The following is a 17,184-nucleotide window of genomic DNA, read 5'->3' on the forward strand; positions in this document are numbered from 1 at the left end:
TACGTGCCCCCGACAGGGACGTGAATGTTATTTTGTGGTACACCATTAACGAAATGTTGTCCAATTCACCTTACTAACTAATAATTTCTTTACAAAGCCCCGCAGATGTACGGAGCTTACAGTGGAGCGGAACCCTCTTCTGTTGCACCAGGCACAGAGCTACGCCACTATGGTGCGTGATGAATACATGTTTTTTTATTCCATTTCAAATACGCAACGAAACTAACAATACCATTTCCTTGCTAGCATAACAGGGTTCGCCAGACCGCTGAGGGGCTTCGGAGGACTCCGTCGAGAAGGAGGGACAGAGGTCCAACATCCATGCATGTGTGGATGAAATTTTCAGACCCGAGCCTGACGTGATCGGTGCTTCGCAGTTGCGTGATACCCCGGAGGCTGCTACACAGGACACAACCTAGGACTTCGCGACACCACCTGCAGCCGCAGCAGGACGTCCGCCTCGCGACGTTGCCCCACGGGACCCCTTGACGTACGACCAGTACTAGACTAGAGCTGCGCAGCGGGTAGCGAGGCGTGATCGTGGTCGCGGTGAGCCTCGTTTCAAGCGAGGACGCATTTAGTGCATATGACCTCTTTTATTTTTTTACTTCAATGCAGGGTTTCATGTGTACGATTGTATAGCGTACGATGTGTGGTCATTGGCAGACTACTTTATCTAGGCCGGGAGTTAAATCATTTTCAGTTATTTCGTTCAATCACTCTACCTCTCTCAAATTACGAATTTACGTATTTTAGTTCCAAAAATATCATAAAAAATTAAAGGAATAATATTTAAAATAGAGGTATAGCCTCAAATTACGAAGTTTCATATTGCAATGGAACTACATAATTTACTTTCATAAATATCATAAAAATAAAGGAAAAATAATTAAAATAGAGTTATAGCCGGTTGAAACTGTGCTGCAGGCACTTACCGCCGCCTGAAACGGCGGTAGGCCGCCTTACGGCCGTTCGCTCATATCGTCGTTTCAGCCGGCGAAACACGGTGCACATGCTAGCCGGCACTCTTCCGCTGTTTCAACCGGCGAAAGGACCCCTACTGCCGTTTGGTCCGACGGTATAGGTCTAATTTTGCAGATTTTTAGTTCGACTATTTATTTCTACAAAATCGTAAAAAAATATATAAAAGTAAAAAAAATTCCTCTCACTTGAAGTAAAATGATCAACACAAAGATGGGCTGGCCCAAGTTAGTATGGGCTTTACACTAGGGTTGTTTTTTTTTTAATCGTCGCCAACGTTGTTCTTCTGATCGATTCGTGCTCAGAGACAGAGGTTTGGTTACTTGCAAAGAAACCTGGGTAGATTGTACACGATGTTCGTGCTCTCTTTGGATTAAATTCAGTGAATCGCTTGGAGCTCAAATCCATAGCAGGCAGATGGCGATCCCAATCCCCCAATTGGGACCGACTGACAGTTACAAGTACAGAGGCGGTCGCGCGGAGTTATTTCTATGTATGTAAATCTGTAATCCACTTCAGAAGCGAGGAGATCACTCCTGCTCATGGTGGCGTAACTTCTTCCCGGTGCTAATCCAGAAGAAATCGGATTGAATTCTGTTAAGGAACACATGGATTGCCACCCGCACGCAAGATAGTACATGAAATGATCGAAATCACACATACAATATCTTACACAACGAACATTCAGATATGGCAACGGTAAGGGCTCTTAGGAATTAATTGCAGCATTCACACGTTAACAAGTCTGTCAAACCGTCATATCATACATTGAAAGGCAACCTCACACAGTATTAGCATCACACGTAACAACCTACAGGGAGTACCCCATGTCCTGTTAGAATTGTCTCAACTCTCAAAATAACCAGACAAATCATGCATTACACAGAAAACAATCTATCTTAAAAAATACATCATGGAGTGTTAAAAGAGCACGAAACCTAACAATCACAAGGCCTGATCAGGCAACAGGGGCATCCTTCAGCGTTGTAGGATCGACCTTCGGAGGGTCAGAATGGCGTCTCGCCCTTTCCTTTGGCTTATCTACTGGTGCACCGCTCGGTTTGTCCATGATAGGGAAGGACAGGCGCTTCTTAACAACCGAATGGACCAGAGGTGCTCGGTCCGAAACCTCAAGCTTCTCAGTCAATAAGCTGCGGTATCGAGACTTTGCCCTTGCAGACTCTGTTGACTGCATGTAACTGGGGAGAGGTGGTGTGCTCGTCAGGCTTGCATCATCCCTGACCGAGCCTCCACCTGTGCTCTGCCTCCTTGGGCGTTCAGAACGTATGCTTGTGATGCTCCTCAGGTCATCCTCCTTGTACAGCCAGCTGCCCCTTGGACTTGCCGGCCTGATCTTTCCTGAGGTAGATGGGGCCTTTGATGGCGGAGTTGAAGGTGATTGCCGGCTTGGTGGACGGCTTGATTTGTTTGGTGTTGCTGGTCTCTGGATTGAGATGGCACGGGGTACAGACGTTCGAACAGCACTGGTGCTGGGATTCTTTGTCAGAGTACGCTCTTTAGGATCTTTATCTGATGCAGCCAATCGGCTCTCCCAAGGTCTTGCTGACATCCAGCGTTCCATCCAGCTCCAGCCCCAGTTAGGATTCCCAGGTTCCGTGAAAGTTGGGGTTATAGTTCGACCAGAATTCCTCCACTGCATAAGAAGAAGAAACAGGAAAGAGTGAGAAACAGAGCAACATGCATTGAACATGTCGCTGTAGATACAGATGTTAAGAATGAGTAAACAAGAAAAATAGGAACTAAACAGAAACAGAAGTGACAACTTACCTGGTGAGAAAATGCATATGCGAGTGCTCTTTCTCGTCTTAGTGCAGCTTCCTGCTTCATAATTAGGCTGGCCTCAATTTGCTCTTTGGATTGATGACTGTGATCCCAGTCTTCATCAATCTGATAAGAAAGTAGTGTCCGAGATCTGTTATATCAGGACTGTCCTATTATATGATTGCAAAATTCTGATTACCATCATCTCTCCAAAGAAAAATCTACTTCAATGTGACTGTTATTTTGACTATGGTATAACTCTAACTCTTTCTTCCGAAAATAGGGAAAATCATTATCTTTTTCCTAAATAACAATGTAGCTTAGATATTGATATCGAAATGGCATGCTCACCTTCATTTTCTCAAGCTCTCTTTGATGTTTCAATTGGAGCTGCCTCTGAAGAGCCTGTTTTTCCTCCTCCAGCTTCACCCTTCTAGAGTAGATTTTAGTTTGGACTCTTGCCATCGTTTGTGTGCAATGCAAAGTGTGAGCAGTTTGACGCTTGACAGCATTTCCATCAACAAGCGACTTCAATCTAACTAGCCCTCTTAGTGCCCGCAATGCTCTCCTTGCCTAAAAAGGATATTTTGCAAATTTATTATCTTTGTTTTTTTCAGCTGTTACATTAGCATTAACATCTCTTTAGTGCCAAAACATTGGAAACATCAAACAGATATAACTTTGAAAACGACCTGCAAGTGAAATCTTGGCTGTATCGTGAAATGAACAAATCGTACACATACACAATGATGAATTAGACAGCAACTCTTTACCAACCAAATCAGATGTCTTGCAAAATATTAACCCAGCGGTTAGCTTACGTGCATGGACTCAAGTGCCCATAAGTTTCAAGATAGTGACAGGCAGCAGTCACAAGACCTAATTGTCTTATTATACGGCTAGTCCAACGACTCAAACAAGATAACAGAAGCCATTAGTAAATGACCTACAGGTGCAGAAGAATTACCAGATAACCCCTGAAGGCAGTTTGAATTTTGATGGCAGCAAGCTCTTCCCTTGAATTAGCAGGCATTTTTGGTGCGGTCGAGGTAACTGCTGTGAGGCGGACAACCTCAGCAGCGGCCTGGGCAGCAACTGCAGCAGCTTCTGCAGCAACAGCAGATGCAAGCGCAACAGAGTAGGCATGCTTGTTCTGCTCACTGTCTGTTTCAACTGGCTTGACATCTCTAATTTCCTGAGAGTGTGACTGAGCAGGTTGTGGTGGTGGCGGCTGCGGCAACGGAGCTACTGGAGCAGTCCCTGACGCAGTTGAGGTTGAAGGATCAGAGTGCCTACACTTTCCAAATGGCCATCTCCTCCTGGATTTTGACTTGTCCGCCTCCTCAGCCTTCATAGAAGACAAAGGTCACACAGATTGAAATGATAAAAGTCTGATGACAAGTGGACATTTTTTCTTGTGAAGTTGGGAATTTTGACATACCTTTGCTTCCTTTCCAGATGGATCAGAGGAGCTGAAGACTTTCTTCACCGCACTAAACCACTTTCCTTTCTTACCCATTCTTTGTGTTCTATTACTGTGTATTTAATGTCTCAGCTGCAAGCCTGCAAGTGCAAGAACGGATCAAGGTTCAGTAACAATGACTCTACTAGAAAAAGGCTGTAACCAAAATACTTGACCAGCGGAATCTTATCTTCGCAACCGAAACCAAAACATGATCGAGCACACGACAAGATCAGCAGTAATAAAGATAAGAGGTTCTGCTCCCCGTACAGTAATTCATGCATCAGGAGTAAAAATCAACAAAAAGTCATATTACCAAAAGATATGCTAAGTTCAACCACAAATCGACGACAAAATCAACTTCAAGCTGCTCCATGTTGAACAGAAAAAAACACACCCCAAACTAGCAGGATAAGAATGGTATCCCGATAACAACACACCAAATAGACTGAATTGAGTAGAAAAAGAAAAGATGGAATTTAGCCCATGTGTACAAATAGAGGATGAACACAAAACATTCGCCAACGCACAATTCTTCGCCATAAATGGCAACTTCATTCCAAAAGAAAGGCCAGCTGTGCACACAAACCAAGCTTCGTGTGGGGCTCTCTATCCTTCGGCACTGGAACTCGATAAATCGTTTAGCGGGGCCAAAAACTCACCAGAAGGTCGAATCACAAACGGGAAGACTGGATGCTACCCCAGAGAAACCCTCGCAGTTGTGCTTAAGGCACCCGCCGCACCCCTCTCCTTCCACAATCGCGAAGAAATCAACCCAGCAAAACCCCAAAACAAAGCCGCGGGCAAAGCCAGCCAAGAAGAATCAAACAGCTGGGCGCAAAACCCCCCAAAAGATCCGATTTTACCACGAGAAAGGCAAGCTTTCACCTCGGAAGCAAGCAAGCAACCACCGAAAGCCCTGAGCCCCTCACCTTCCTCACCCAACTGAAGGCGCCAAGGACCTAACTCTGGTCGCCCTCGGAAGCCACCGCCCACCGCACGGACCTCTTACCACCGCCTCTACGGCTCAGTCAGATCAAACCCGCGACCAGCGCCATCCAGGACGAAGAAAAAATAAACCGGGGACGGAAAGAAAAAATACGAAAAGGCAAGGAATGGCAAGCAGCCCACACCTTTTCTCACTTTCCTCACCAGTCCAAAAGCTCCCCCTTTTATCGGCCAGCCAGCCCACCCGCGCACGCAGGATCGATTCGCCCACCCCACCGCCCCGACGGCGACCCCGTCCCGCGCTGTTCACCCCCACCGGGGTCCGTGGCCCCGCCTGAAGCCGCGGACCACGGCGGCTGGGAAGGCGAGCAGCCGGAGGTGGGGTGCGGTGGGGCGGCGACTGAGCCCGCTCTCGATCTCCTTCCTTCCCGGCTTCGCCCCCTCGTGACGGTCACGCTCCCGGTGCCAGCCGAAAGGCCGCTGTCCTGCTGCACTCTTATTGGCAGCGGGGCGGACCCCCGTCAAGGGAGACTATGACAGCTGGGGCCCCCGCGGCCGCGGACCAGTCGCGGCAGAAGACGTTAGCCGGTTGCGACGACTGGTCGTACGAGCAGAAGACGTTAACGGCTTTGGCCGCTTGGCTGCGGCCGGTCAGATTCAGCATGGGCGTGATCGGATGCTGCGTCCAAGCTCCCAGGATGCAAGATCGTTTGGATGGCTGCGCTAGGAGTTGGGTCAAGCTTCCGGCCAGATTCCCGCCGTGCAGAGAGATTGAGCGTTTCTTCAAAACCTAACTCACGTGATGCGCGCAGGAACACGTGGCCTGCATGTTATAGAGGTGAGAGATGCAGATATTCAAACAACCAATTACTTACTCTTTGTAACCTATACATGTAGATTCATACCACCAAACCAATAGTCTTGCTCAGCCTGGCCACCGAAAGTCTGGTTTATAGGAACGGATCTGGCTGGGAGCTGCAGGCATCAATCACACCACATAGCCCCGCGGCCGCAGCTGGCCGGCCGCCGGCTCGTGGCCCACACGTCATGGACGCAGGCGGGGGTTGCTCCGGGCGGCACTGTGCCGTGGGCATGGGCAACGCCATGTAGTACGGAAGTACCCCGACGCGCCCACAAGTACTAACTGCAGCAGGGCTACGTATTTTCCGTCGGTTGAAGGAGCCCCACCAGCACCGTTCCAACTTGCTCCCGTTAAATGCCGGGCGTTAAATGAGGTATTTACGACAACTCGGCCATAAAACGTTCCAAGAGTGGAAAAGCCTGGAAAGGCTTCGCGCGGCCGTTTTTTACAGCTTTGTCAGTTGATGATGCAGTACCTGTAGAAACGCTGTTGGCCTTTGTACGTTTCGCAGTTTTTTGCCTGCCTGCCTGCCATTCTTTACTGCCCATGTTTCGAGAGGCGAGCGGGGAGGAGACGAGAACGAGGGGGCGTTTGATACCACGACTAAATCATGTCACATCAGTTCGGATATTAATTAGGAGGACTAAATATAAGGGGTGTTTGGATAGCAGGTGCTAAACTTTAGCAGTGTCACATCGAATGTTCGGATGCTAATTAGGAGGATTAAACATGAGCTAATTACAAAACTAATTGCACTGATGGAGTCTAATTCGCGAGACGAATCTATTAAGCCTAATTAATCCATCATTAGCAAATGGTTACTGTAGCACCACATTATCAAATCATGGACTAATTAGGCTTAATAGATTCGTCTCGCGAATTAGACTCCATCTGTGCAATTAGTTTTGTAATTAGCCTATGTTTAATACTCCTAATTAGTATCAAACATCCGATGTGACGGGTGCTAAATTTTAGCACCTTGGAGCCAAACAGCCCCTAAGCTAATTACAAAACTAATTGTAGAACCCTTAGGCTAAATCGTGAGATGAATCTATTAAGACTAATTAATCCATCATTAGCGAATGGTTACTGTAGCACCACATTGTTAAATCATGAACTAATTAGGCTTGATAGATTCGTCTCGCGATTTAGCCTCGAGGTTGTGTAATTAGTTTTTGTAATTAGTCTAGGTTTAATACTCCTAATTAGTGTCCAAACATTCGATGCGACGGGGGCTAAAATTTAGCCCCCTCCTCCCAAACACCCGCAAGGCCAATGGATTCCGATGGAACGGGTGGCGATGGCACGTCATATGATTAGAATAGCGTCGGTGTCAGTGAGGATGAAGTGATCCGTTGCCTACGTGAGTTTTTTACTCCGCCCGCCAGCTCGCGCGGCGTCCTAGACGTCGGAATTTTTTTTTAATTTTAACCTTTTCAATCTAAAATTTTAAAAATAGCCTAGACTAAACTAAAATTCCAAAAAGTATCTATTTTGATTGTGCCACGCCACTCGGCACGACTAATAACTGAGTTACACCAGTGTATGTGACGCGACTGGCCCTCCACGCTAGCGCACGGGGTGGTCGAGTTGGCCGCTGAGCTGGACAGGGTGAGTCGCGCCACATGCTTTAGTGCGACTGAGTCGCGCCAGGCGACGTGGCGCAACTTAGCTCAATACACACAAGGCCCACCATATCCTTTTTTTTCTCCCTCCCCACTTCCTCCCTTACCCTCCCAGCTCTAGCCCAAGCTCTCTCCCTCTCATGGTGCCGCCCCCACTCCTGCCCCCTCTAGATCCACTCCATCCCTCACCTGATTCGAAGGGGAAATAAAGGGAAATTGCTCCGAGAAGGTAACTCCTCCACTCTAACCAATTAGTTTTTTCTCGATTCCGTTGTTTTAGTTGGATATGAGGTGGTTAGGTTTTATGTATGATATGAGTTGGAACTTTGGATTGAGTACGAATCGGCTATGATTAGTTGTGTTGTATCATGCAAATGGTTGATGGTAACCCCTTCCTATCGTGTAGTTTCTCTTGCATGGTAGGATTTCGATATGTTAATTTGGGTAATGTGATTTATAAATAATTCTTTAGAAAATAATCTTCATTATTATTTGGTAATGTAGAAGTTGTAAGGAACTCATGTAATTAATTTAATTTGGTGGTTGTATGTAGATGGATCGTTTAATTTATTTTTTCTCGGGTGGCACGGTTGATGATAATGGAGAGTTTGCAAGAATGAGGCAACGAGTAGCAAGATATGATAGTCCTCCAACATTTGATGATATAATGGGCCGAGTAAATTCTTTGTTCAAAGTTGGAAATCAGGAAGAGGATTTAAGGATTCGTGGAACGTTTGATGTCGGTGACAAAAGATCTCACTATGTGTTGATGCCACTTGCATGTGATGATGATTGATTATTTTATAAGGAGTTGGTGAAAGGTTCTCAAGTTGCTTAGGCCGAGTTAGTTGTGGATGTTTATCCTCGGTGTATATCTCCATATAGCGATGAGCCCATCGAACACTTAACTCAAGAAGATATGTTACCGGGCAATAATGTTGATGAGGAACAGGATGATGAAGAGGATGGTGATGATAATTGTTCTCATAGTTCAAATGGTAGTGGTGATGAAGGTGACTTTGATACATGTAAAGTAAACAATAATTTTGAAGTTGTTGACTTGGAGGATGATAAGAATGTGTCATACATACATATATGGGTCCACCTAAAGGTTTGGATAGTCCTAAATATGGGGCTGGACACCGAGACGCATCTGACATGGATACCATGGCGCAGGACGGCGTAGTCTACATCAAAAGATAGGAACTAGTCGAGGAGTACGAAAGTACTCGTTGTAATAAGAGTAGAATCCGTTTAGTCATATCCGACTAGTATTTTTGTAACCAACCGACGTGTAACCCTGCCCCCGGCAATATAAGGTGAGGCAGGGACCCTCTCCAAAATAATTCAATCCAACCAACACACAGGACGTAGGGTATTACACAATCTAGCGGCCCGGACCTATCTAAATCGTGTGTTTACGTTTACCTTCGAGTTCCTAATTTCGACGAGCCCCACTAACCAAAACACTACCTCGAGCACCCCCCTCGGTAGGTTGCCGGGTTTAAATATCGACTGGATGAGGATGAGGATGATATATCTGTGGGCTCTAAAGAAGAACAAAGTGGTGGTGAAGATGATATTGGAAATGGTTGGGAAGATCAAGTCTCATTTGTTGATGAAGCGAGACCATCAGCTAATGATATGGTGCCAGAACCAACACATGTGGTGCAATCAATTCCAACTCCAATGACGCAACCAACACCTGTGGTGCAATCCATTCCAACTCCAATGACGCAACCAACACTTGTTGTGCAATCCATTCCAACTCCAATCTCACAACCAACACCTATGTTGCAAAGTAGTCCTATACTTGAACCAAGTCCGGTGGGCCAAGCTACTCCATTATTTAATGAGATGGTGGATGAGGTACTAAGAGGATCAATACGTACTCTTTCTGAAATTCGGTTGCCACAATTCACTCTGACTGAGCTGAGGCAGTTGGAAGCTGTACATGTACATGTACCTGAAGTTTCCATATTCAATTCGGTTCCAAGGAAGGCTTATTATGATTCTAGGTTACGCCTTACTGAAGTTAAATCCGACAGTGGTGAGTTGTTTATAGAGAAGGGAATGAGATTCGATAGTTTGGAGGAGTTGAAGTTTTTCTTAAGGGATTACTCGGTGTAGCACCATAGGTCATATGATGTGGTTCATTCATTGGTCAAAATTAGATACATGATTCATTGCCAACATGGTTGTGACTAGACGATGTAGGCGCGTCCAGTACCTGATGATAGGCAGAAATGGAGGATCACTAGAGTTATTCAACCTCATACATGTGGGACGTCTGAGGTCGCACAGGAGCATTCTCAGTGCACGGCTCGTTACATTGCAAGACAGATCACTTCACTTGTTCATGCGGATCACGATGTTTCTATAGCCATCGTGGAACCATCAAAGGATTCACAAATTATGTGGTAAAGTATGGAAAAGCTTGGAGGGCTAAGCAGCATGCTATAGCCATGTTGTGGGGTGATTGGAAGGACGCTTATGGTAGGGTTCCAAAAATCTTACAAGCAATAGCACGCTACAACTCGGGTACAAAGTGGTACACTTACACAACTGGTAATGAGGAGCTACACAATGGCGTCATGAAGCCTGTTTTGGAACGGGTGTATCGGTGCTTCCCCCAATGTGTACAGGCATTCAAGCATTGCAAGCCGGTGATAAGCGTTGATGGCACATTTCTAACTGGAAAGTATATGGGTGTTTTGTTGATCGCCACTGGTATGGATGGTGAGGACCGATTGATCCCCCTTGCATTTTCCTTCATTGAGGGTGAGAATAACGATAACTTATCATGGTTCTTACATTTGGTCCGTCGGGATGTTGTTGGGCGTGATAGGAGGGTATGCATAATATCAGACCGCCACCAAAGAATCCTAAATGCAGTTGAGGATTACATGGAAGGCTACGGCACATGCACAAGAACAAGAAAGTAATAAAACAGCTCAAATTGGTTTGTGCAACCAAGACGGAGAGAATGTTTGACGTTAGGCTACGAAAACTGAAAGGAATGATGAATGAAGAAGCCACGGAGTGGTTGGAGGAGAAAATGGAGAACAAGCATAAGTGGCCCAATGCATTTGACAATGGTGCTAGATATGGTGTGCAAAATACAAATATATCTGAAGTGTTAAACAAGGTCCTCAAAGGCGTCCATGCTATGCCAGTATCTGCTATTGTGGAGTTCAATTTCTACAAGGTTAATTCATATTTGGTGCGTAGGTGAGCAAAATAAAGGGCTCAAATTGATCGGCGACTGAACCAAATTCTATGGGGGAAAGGAGCAACGAAGCACTTAGCAACAGAAGGCAAGAAAGCAGCAAGCATGTCGGCCGAGTTGTTCGATCCTACATTGTATGTGTATTTGGTTAGGATGGCTTCCGCTTTAACTATTGGTGGTGAGATGACAGGTGGGCGCATCTATAAAGTTGACCTCTCAAGTGTGACTTGCACGTGATGTGTCCCATAGTTGTTGCATGTTCCATGCTCTCATATGATCGCCGCATACCGTGTGAGAGGGGTGTTCCACCTATCACCGGCATGCATGACACAACTATATTCTTAGTATAGTATTGAAAATATGGGAGTCTCGTTTCAAGCCTATTTTAGATGAGATGCATTGGCCGAAGTACAATGGCCATGACTACATTCCTGACAACGACAGGAAAAAAAACCAAGGTTGGAAGGAGGAAGAAGAAGCGGCTGCGCAATGAGATGGACCAGTCAAGTGGGTACGACGTCGATATTTATGGTTTTGGAGAGTTCAACCAAAACAAGGTGAAGCCACGTTGTAGTGTTTGCCATGGGGAGGTTCACTGCATTGAATGGCACAAGCAGGGTTCGAAAAATTTACCCAAACACAAGAGGAACAAGCGGCTTAGGAGTAGTACGAGTGCGAATACGGTATTAACTTTGGATTACATGTTTATTCTTTGTTTTTTTTACTTTTTGCATCATGTTAATTCCACTTCATTTATTTTTCATATACAATTGTTCTAATAAATTTTCATATTTTTTAGGGAGATGGCGTCACGGAAGCGTAACTTCAAGGAATATCATGAGGGCGATGCGGACGAACAAGTGCCCCCACCTCTTCCAGTCCCTATGTGTGATTGTGGCATCTCAGCTCAGCTGAAGCAATCAAGGGATGAGACTACATCCGGAAGGGCGTTCTACACATGCGCAACAAAGTGGGAATTGAATACATATGGATATCCTATCACTTCCTTGTTACTTCCACCAACGGATTGATGGGCCCAACAAGTTTGACCCTAGGATCCACCAGTCAATCAGCCATATCATTAGTTCAGACGGTGGGTGCCACCACCAACGAATCCACCTCCAATGATGGACGAGCAAAAGATGGAGGCTGCATGCCAGCATGTTACAAACCCCCCATTATGCCATTGTGGGGTTCCAAGTAAGTTGCGACACCCTAATCTTGAGCTGCCCATGAACTTCACACCATTATTTTGGTGGAAGCTAACAACACATGTAAGGTATAAGCAAATTGGCACATTTGATCGGTTATCATGGTTGCATTTGTTTCATTGACCTATGTGATTTCATTTGTTCTGCAGGATGGATGGCCGCTATGTGATTTTCAGCAGTACATCTACGGTCCAAGTCCCATTGGCTAATAGAAGAGTGGGTGCAAGCATTCGAGACTATTAAAGAGAAGTGGCCATGTGATAGGACTCCTAGACCTTGTTGCAAGTGTGGGATACTAGCTTGTAGGGGTGTGGTTTCGTCGGAGCTTGGATATGGTTGGTATTGTGGCAACTCTTATGGAGACTATTGGGTAAAGTTACTTTCCTAATTTGTTCTATTTCGAGTCTCATTCATGTGGTAAAGGCATTTGTTTGAGTACATATGGACCTTCCTATTTTTTTAGGAGGGAAGGATTTGTGATTGGGAGACCTTTCTAGGTAGGGAACAACTTCGTCTACATTTGGGGCGCTATTCGGAATGTTTGAAAACTGAAGAAACATTCAAGAGGAAAAATGAAGTAAGGACAGAGCACAATGTTCCTATTCCATCAGATAACTTGTTGTTTGGGCCCATTTGCAAAGATAAGATTGCAGAAGAGAAAGTATGTTAAAGTGTTCTACTTGGGGAGGCGGTTCGAGAGTCACTCATTCAATATTGGAGGAGGAATAGAAGCAAGTATCGATGGCCACTTAATGCGGATGAGAGAATAAGGAAGAGGTGGAAGGAGGAGGAGGAGAGGAAAGATGACAAGCGTATGAGGAGGGAGAAGTGGCTTCATGATTGGAATGAGTTTGATCCAACAAAGATCTTTCCTAAAGGGTCAATGGAAGAGTACTTCCAACTGTTGGCGGCGAACAAAAGAGGCATCGATTTGAAGGGGGCTAGAATAGTTGCAAAGTTGGCACAGTTGCAGGCAGTGAAGGCACTTGTGGGTGAATTGCCTAAAGATGAAGGGTCTAAAGATAGCACAGATGAAGTGGCTGAAAATACTAGGGAGGAAATGGAAGGTATGGTAAGGGAAGCGCAAATGGAGGCAATGAAGGCACTTGTGTGTGACTTACCTAAGGAAAGGAAAGACAAGGATGTTCCCTATGATGCAAAGGGCAAGGCCAAGGTGCAGTATGTTGCCTATGACACCAAGGGCAAGGCTAAGCTACAGGATGTGGGCCACGTCTCGGATAAGGGCGTCCAAATTGACTCCAAGGGCAAGGACATCGCAACAGATAATGAACATGATGTGCAGGATGTTTGGGCTGATGATGAGTTGTTGTTCGATGTCGATTTGAACTAGTATCATTTAATATTTCATTTATGTAATGGACTTGTTTATCGTGGACTATTTGAATTATGTAATGGACTTGTTTATCGCGGACGATTTGATTTCCGTAATGGACTTGTATCGTGGACTATTTGAATTATGTAATGGAGTTGTTTATCATAGACTATTTGATTTATATAATGGACTTGGATCGTGTACTATTTCAATTATGAAATGGATTATCATCGTGGACTATTTGAATCATGTGTATGCAGGGTACTAGATCGACAATCAAGATACAAAATAGAAATGTGGTGATACAAACCAACATAGTACATGCATACAAAATGACATAAATGGAGCTACATGCTCATAAAGACATTCACACATAATGATACAACCATGTTCACCCATAGTAGTTGCGACGCCCAGCAAACCGTAGGTGGCATGAAACACTGGTTAATATTCCTCGCTCGCTCCTACCGTAGTTCTTCCTATAGTTGATTGATACGATCAACAGCATCTTCTCTTACAACAATTTGTTCATCTGTTCATCTTTCTGCCTACTATCTTCTAGCAATTGGTTCACATTATGATATTTTTCCATATCCTCCTGCTGCGACCGATCTATGAGGACTTGGAGGTGCCGAATGTATTCTTGAACATGTGGAACCATAGGGCCATCAATCTAGCATGTGAAACAGCAATCGTCGATCTACCATCAAAGACAAGCGATGGATTTAAAGTTATTACATACAAATCCATCGAACATTTGTACTGATAAATCAATGAAAAAACCTTAAAACGTGGGCACCAGAAAGAAGCGTCGCCCGGCATCACCAAATAGCTCATAAACCTGAACCACAGCGTCTTCTCCATGGTAGCATCCAGGCCAGAACTCACATGGAAGGGCATTATGACTGTCATAGAAATCCCTAGTGGTTACATCTAGATGTGGGTGGGGAGGAGGTGGATCTAGAGGATCATGCATCCACGACATGGCTTGAATTGATGCTGGATTCACCTACTTGGGCGCTCCTTTTATAATCTGGGCCCGGTGCACTGGACCGTCCTCACAGAGTAGAGATCTTGCCTTGGATGCCCTGGTCACTGATAAGGCTAAGCTGGCAAAAGGGTACGCATCGAAAAGGCTAGGCACATGGACCCCTGAAAAGACTAGGCAGTGTCACTGAAAAGGATATCCTGGCTAGGCCATGGTCACTAAAAAAAGGCTAAGCTAGCAAAAGGGTAGGACAAGGACGATTCGGATAAGGGCGTCCAAATTGACACCATGCCTTCTGGAAATCATTGAAGGGGATTCATCCAAGTTAACTGGTTGAACTACGTGATGCTTGTATCATGTGTGAAATGTGAAGACTCTGTGGTGTACAAGTATAGGAGTAAAGGGGATTAGTCTAAGTGAAGTGTAGAAGTTAGTCGTGCCAAGCCACCTCACGCGATTCCTTGTGACGAAAATGACTACCGGGAAAACTGGTGGGAGTTCCCTTTGGCGCGACTCATGAAGGAGCCGCACCAGGCGACCTGGCATGACTGTCACATGAGTCGTGCCATTCTAGGACTCTTTTGTGAGTCGCGCCACACGAAACGCCCACTAGTTTTCCCGGTATTCATTTCGGCACAAGGAGTCGCGCCACAGGTCTTGGTGCGACTGTCGAAAGAGTTGTGCCACTCCATCTGGTGCGACTCCTTGTACCAAAAATGACCAATGGGAAAACTGGTAGGAGTTTCTACTGGGGCGAATCATAAAGGAGTCGCACCGCCTAGCCTGGCACAAAGGGTAGTTTTGAGAAAATATGCACTTACACGGCTACTTCTAAGGCAGTAAATGGCGTTGTTGTAGTCGATGTAGCGCTTTCCTGGGTTGTCGTGGACGGTAGAAACGTTGTTCCATAGGTACCTGACAGTAGCCAACGAGTCGTCGTCGTCATATGGCAAATCCTGCAACACATTACCAAATCGAATGTTACTGAAATAGCGTGTGCCTGCAAACAAGTTATATAAGGGATCAAAGTGTGTACCCCGTATGCGCGGTGTTACAACCGACCTATTGGAAGGCGTTCCCACATCCACAATTGGAGAAGGTACGCACAACCACTAAGATTAGCATTATTTCCGAACCTCCTGCTGGCATCACACATCGATGATACAACCATGCAAGAGTTGCAGTCCCCCAGCTGTCAGGGATAGATCCCCAGTACCTGCAAAGAAAGAAGAACTAGGACTCATACCTTGTAATCCTACTAGGACTCCTCCTTGTAACCGACTAGTAATCCCGCCCCCTGAAGTATATAAAGGAGGGCAGGTGTTCCTAGATCGGTAGGCCAAGACCTCATAGAACCACAACATAGGACAAAATCCTCAATACCTAACAACACCCAAGCATAGGGCGCAATATACAACACCCCGAACAGGACGTAGGTATCACGCTACTCTGGCAGCCCAAACTTGTATAAATCTGTGTCTTGTGTCCTCGCTTTTACTTTCGAGTTTCAGGTCCGGCGATCCCCACCGGTCAATCTACTATCTCAAGATACCCCTTGGTAAGTTACCGGGTATAAAACACCGACATCTGACGTGCCAGGTAGGAGTGATACAGTCATATAGCGGGTATAAAACACCCACATGCTTTGGCGCGACTCAAGTATTAGTCGCGCCAAGTCGCGTGGCGTGACCAAAAGAATTACTTGTTGAAATTTTAGTTTAGCCTAGACTATTTTAAAAATTTTAGATTAAAAGGGTTAAAATAAAAAAATTCTGGATGCCGGATCTAGCTGCCATGCCAACTCGGTGGCAGTCCTTTTGCCCTCGGTTCCCGGCGCGCTGGCACGTGCCGAATGCCAGATTGGGTGGCGATCGCCCGGCCACCTGTACCCCACGGCCGCGGGCGCCTTTTCACCGTTTTTCGTACGGGGGCGGCGGCTCCCGCAGCCACAAGTCCATCGCCGCCGCGGACGCCAGAGCGAGCGATCGGTCCATTGGTACGTTGCTGCGTGTTCGTACGCGCCTCGCGTCGTCAGGGTGGCCTTGCCGTGCCGCCCGTGCGTACGCAGAACTGCCAGTGGTTGAGGATTTCGAAGCGGCGTGTACGCCGTGGTGGGTACGGGGGTAGCACGTGACCGTTGGGCGTCAGATCAGTGCACGGCTTCGGCGAGCCGTAAGCCGTTCACCGGCACGGAGCTTTCGGGTCTACTCATCAGCGAGTGATGCCGTGATGGCATTCCGTAGCCGTTCCCCCACTCCCCCTTTCATGATTGGTCAGACACAGCGTCTTTTAAAATACGGCTATGACCTATGAGCTATGCGTGTCGGCATTTTTACTTTTACTCTGCCGTTCAAACATCGAGTTTTTTTGTACCGGGATCATAAGCGACACGATAATGCGGGGATGATTATCTGCAGCGTGGCCAAAGAGCTAGGAGAGGCCACCTAACAAATTTTTACCACTTACCACGACTCATTGTGCATGCGGAGCATGTGACACGCGGAGCAAGATGAAAAAGTTTTGCGTGCCTTGCATGTGGCTAGGACTCACGCTGGATGGCAGAATTCTCGGCATGTGTGTCCCACTGGAGGGGAACTGGGGAAAGCATAACATTTTGCTCCAGCGCCATGCGTTCGTTAGCTCAGCCTTATATTCCGGGAGAGCGTAGCATCGAATATTTATATACTAATTAGAAATATTAAATATAAGTTAATTAAAAAATCAATTGCATCGCATCGAATATTTAGATACTAATTAGAAATA

General features: G+C 46.0%; 1 protein-coding gene across 4 annotated transcripts; it reads right to left on the bottom strand.

Annotated features, from left to right (window-relative positions):
* Positions 1-1,723: 1,723 nt before the first annotated feature.
* LOC117857565 (protein IQ-DOMAIN 3) lies at positions 1,724-5,601 on the bottom strand. Of its 4 annotated transcripts, none has more exons than XM_034740295.2 (6): positions 5,359-5,601; positions 4,205-4,326; positions 3,731-4,111; positions 3,115-3,336; positions 2,770-2,889; positions 1,724-2,635 (listed from the first exon to the last, which is right to left on the bottom strand). In XM_034740295.2, the coding sequence occupies exons 2-6, from the start codon at positions 4,280-4,282 to the stop codon at positions 1,940-1,942; spliced, it is 1,497 nt and encodes a 498-aa protein (XP_034596186.1). In that variant the 5' UTR covers positions 4,283-4,326; positions 5,359-5,601; the 3' UTR covers positions 1,724-1,939. The 4 variants fall into 4 exon arrangements, with proteins under 4 accessions (XP_034596186.1, XP_034596185.1, XP_034596187.1 ...); XM_034740294.2 differs by lacking the exon at positions 5,359-5,601 and adding an exon at positions 5,158-5,352; XM_034740296.2 differs by lacking the exon at positions 5,359-5,601 and adding an exon at positions 5,114-5,352.
* Between the last annotated feature and the right edge of the window lie 11,583 nt (positions 5,602-17,184).

This window comes from Setaria viridis, chromosome 5 (assembly GCF_005286985.2).
Source record: "Setaria viridis chromosome 5, Setaria_viridis_v4.0, whole genome shotgun sequence".
Classification (NCBI taxonomy): Eukaryota; Viridiplantae; Streptophyta; class Magnoliopsida; order Poales; family Poaceae; genus Setaria; species Setaria viridis.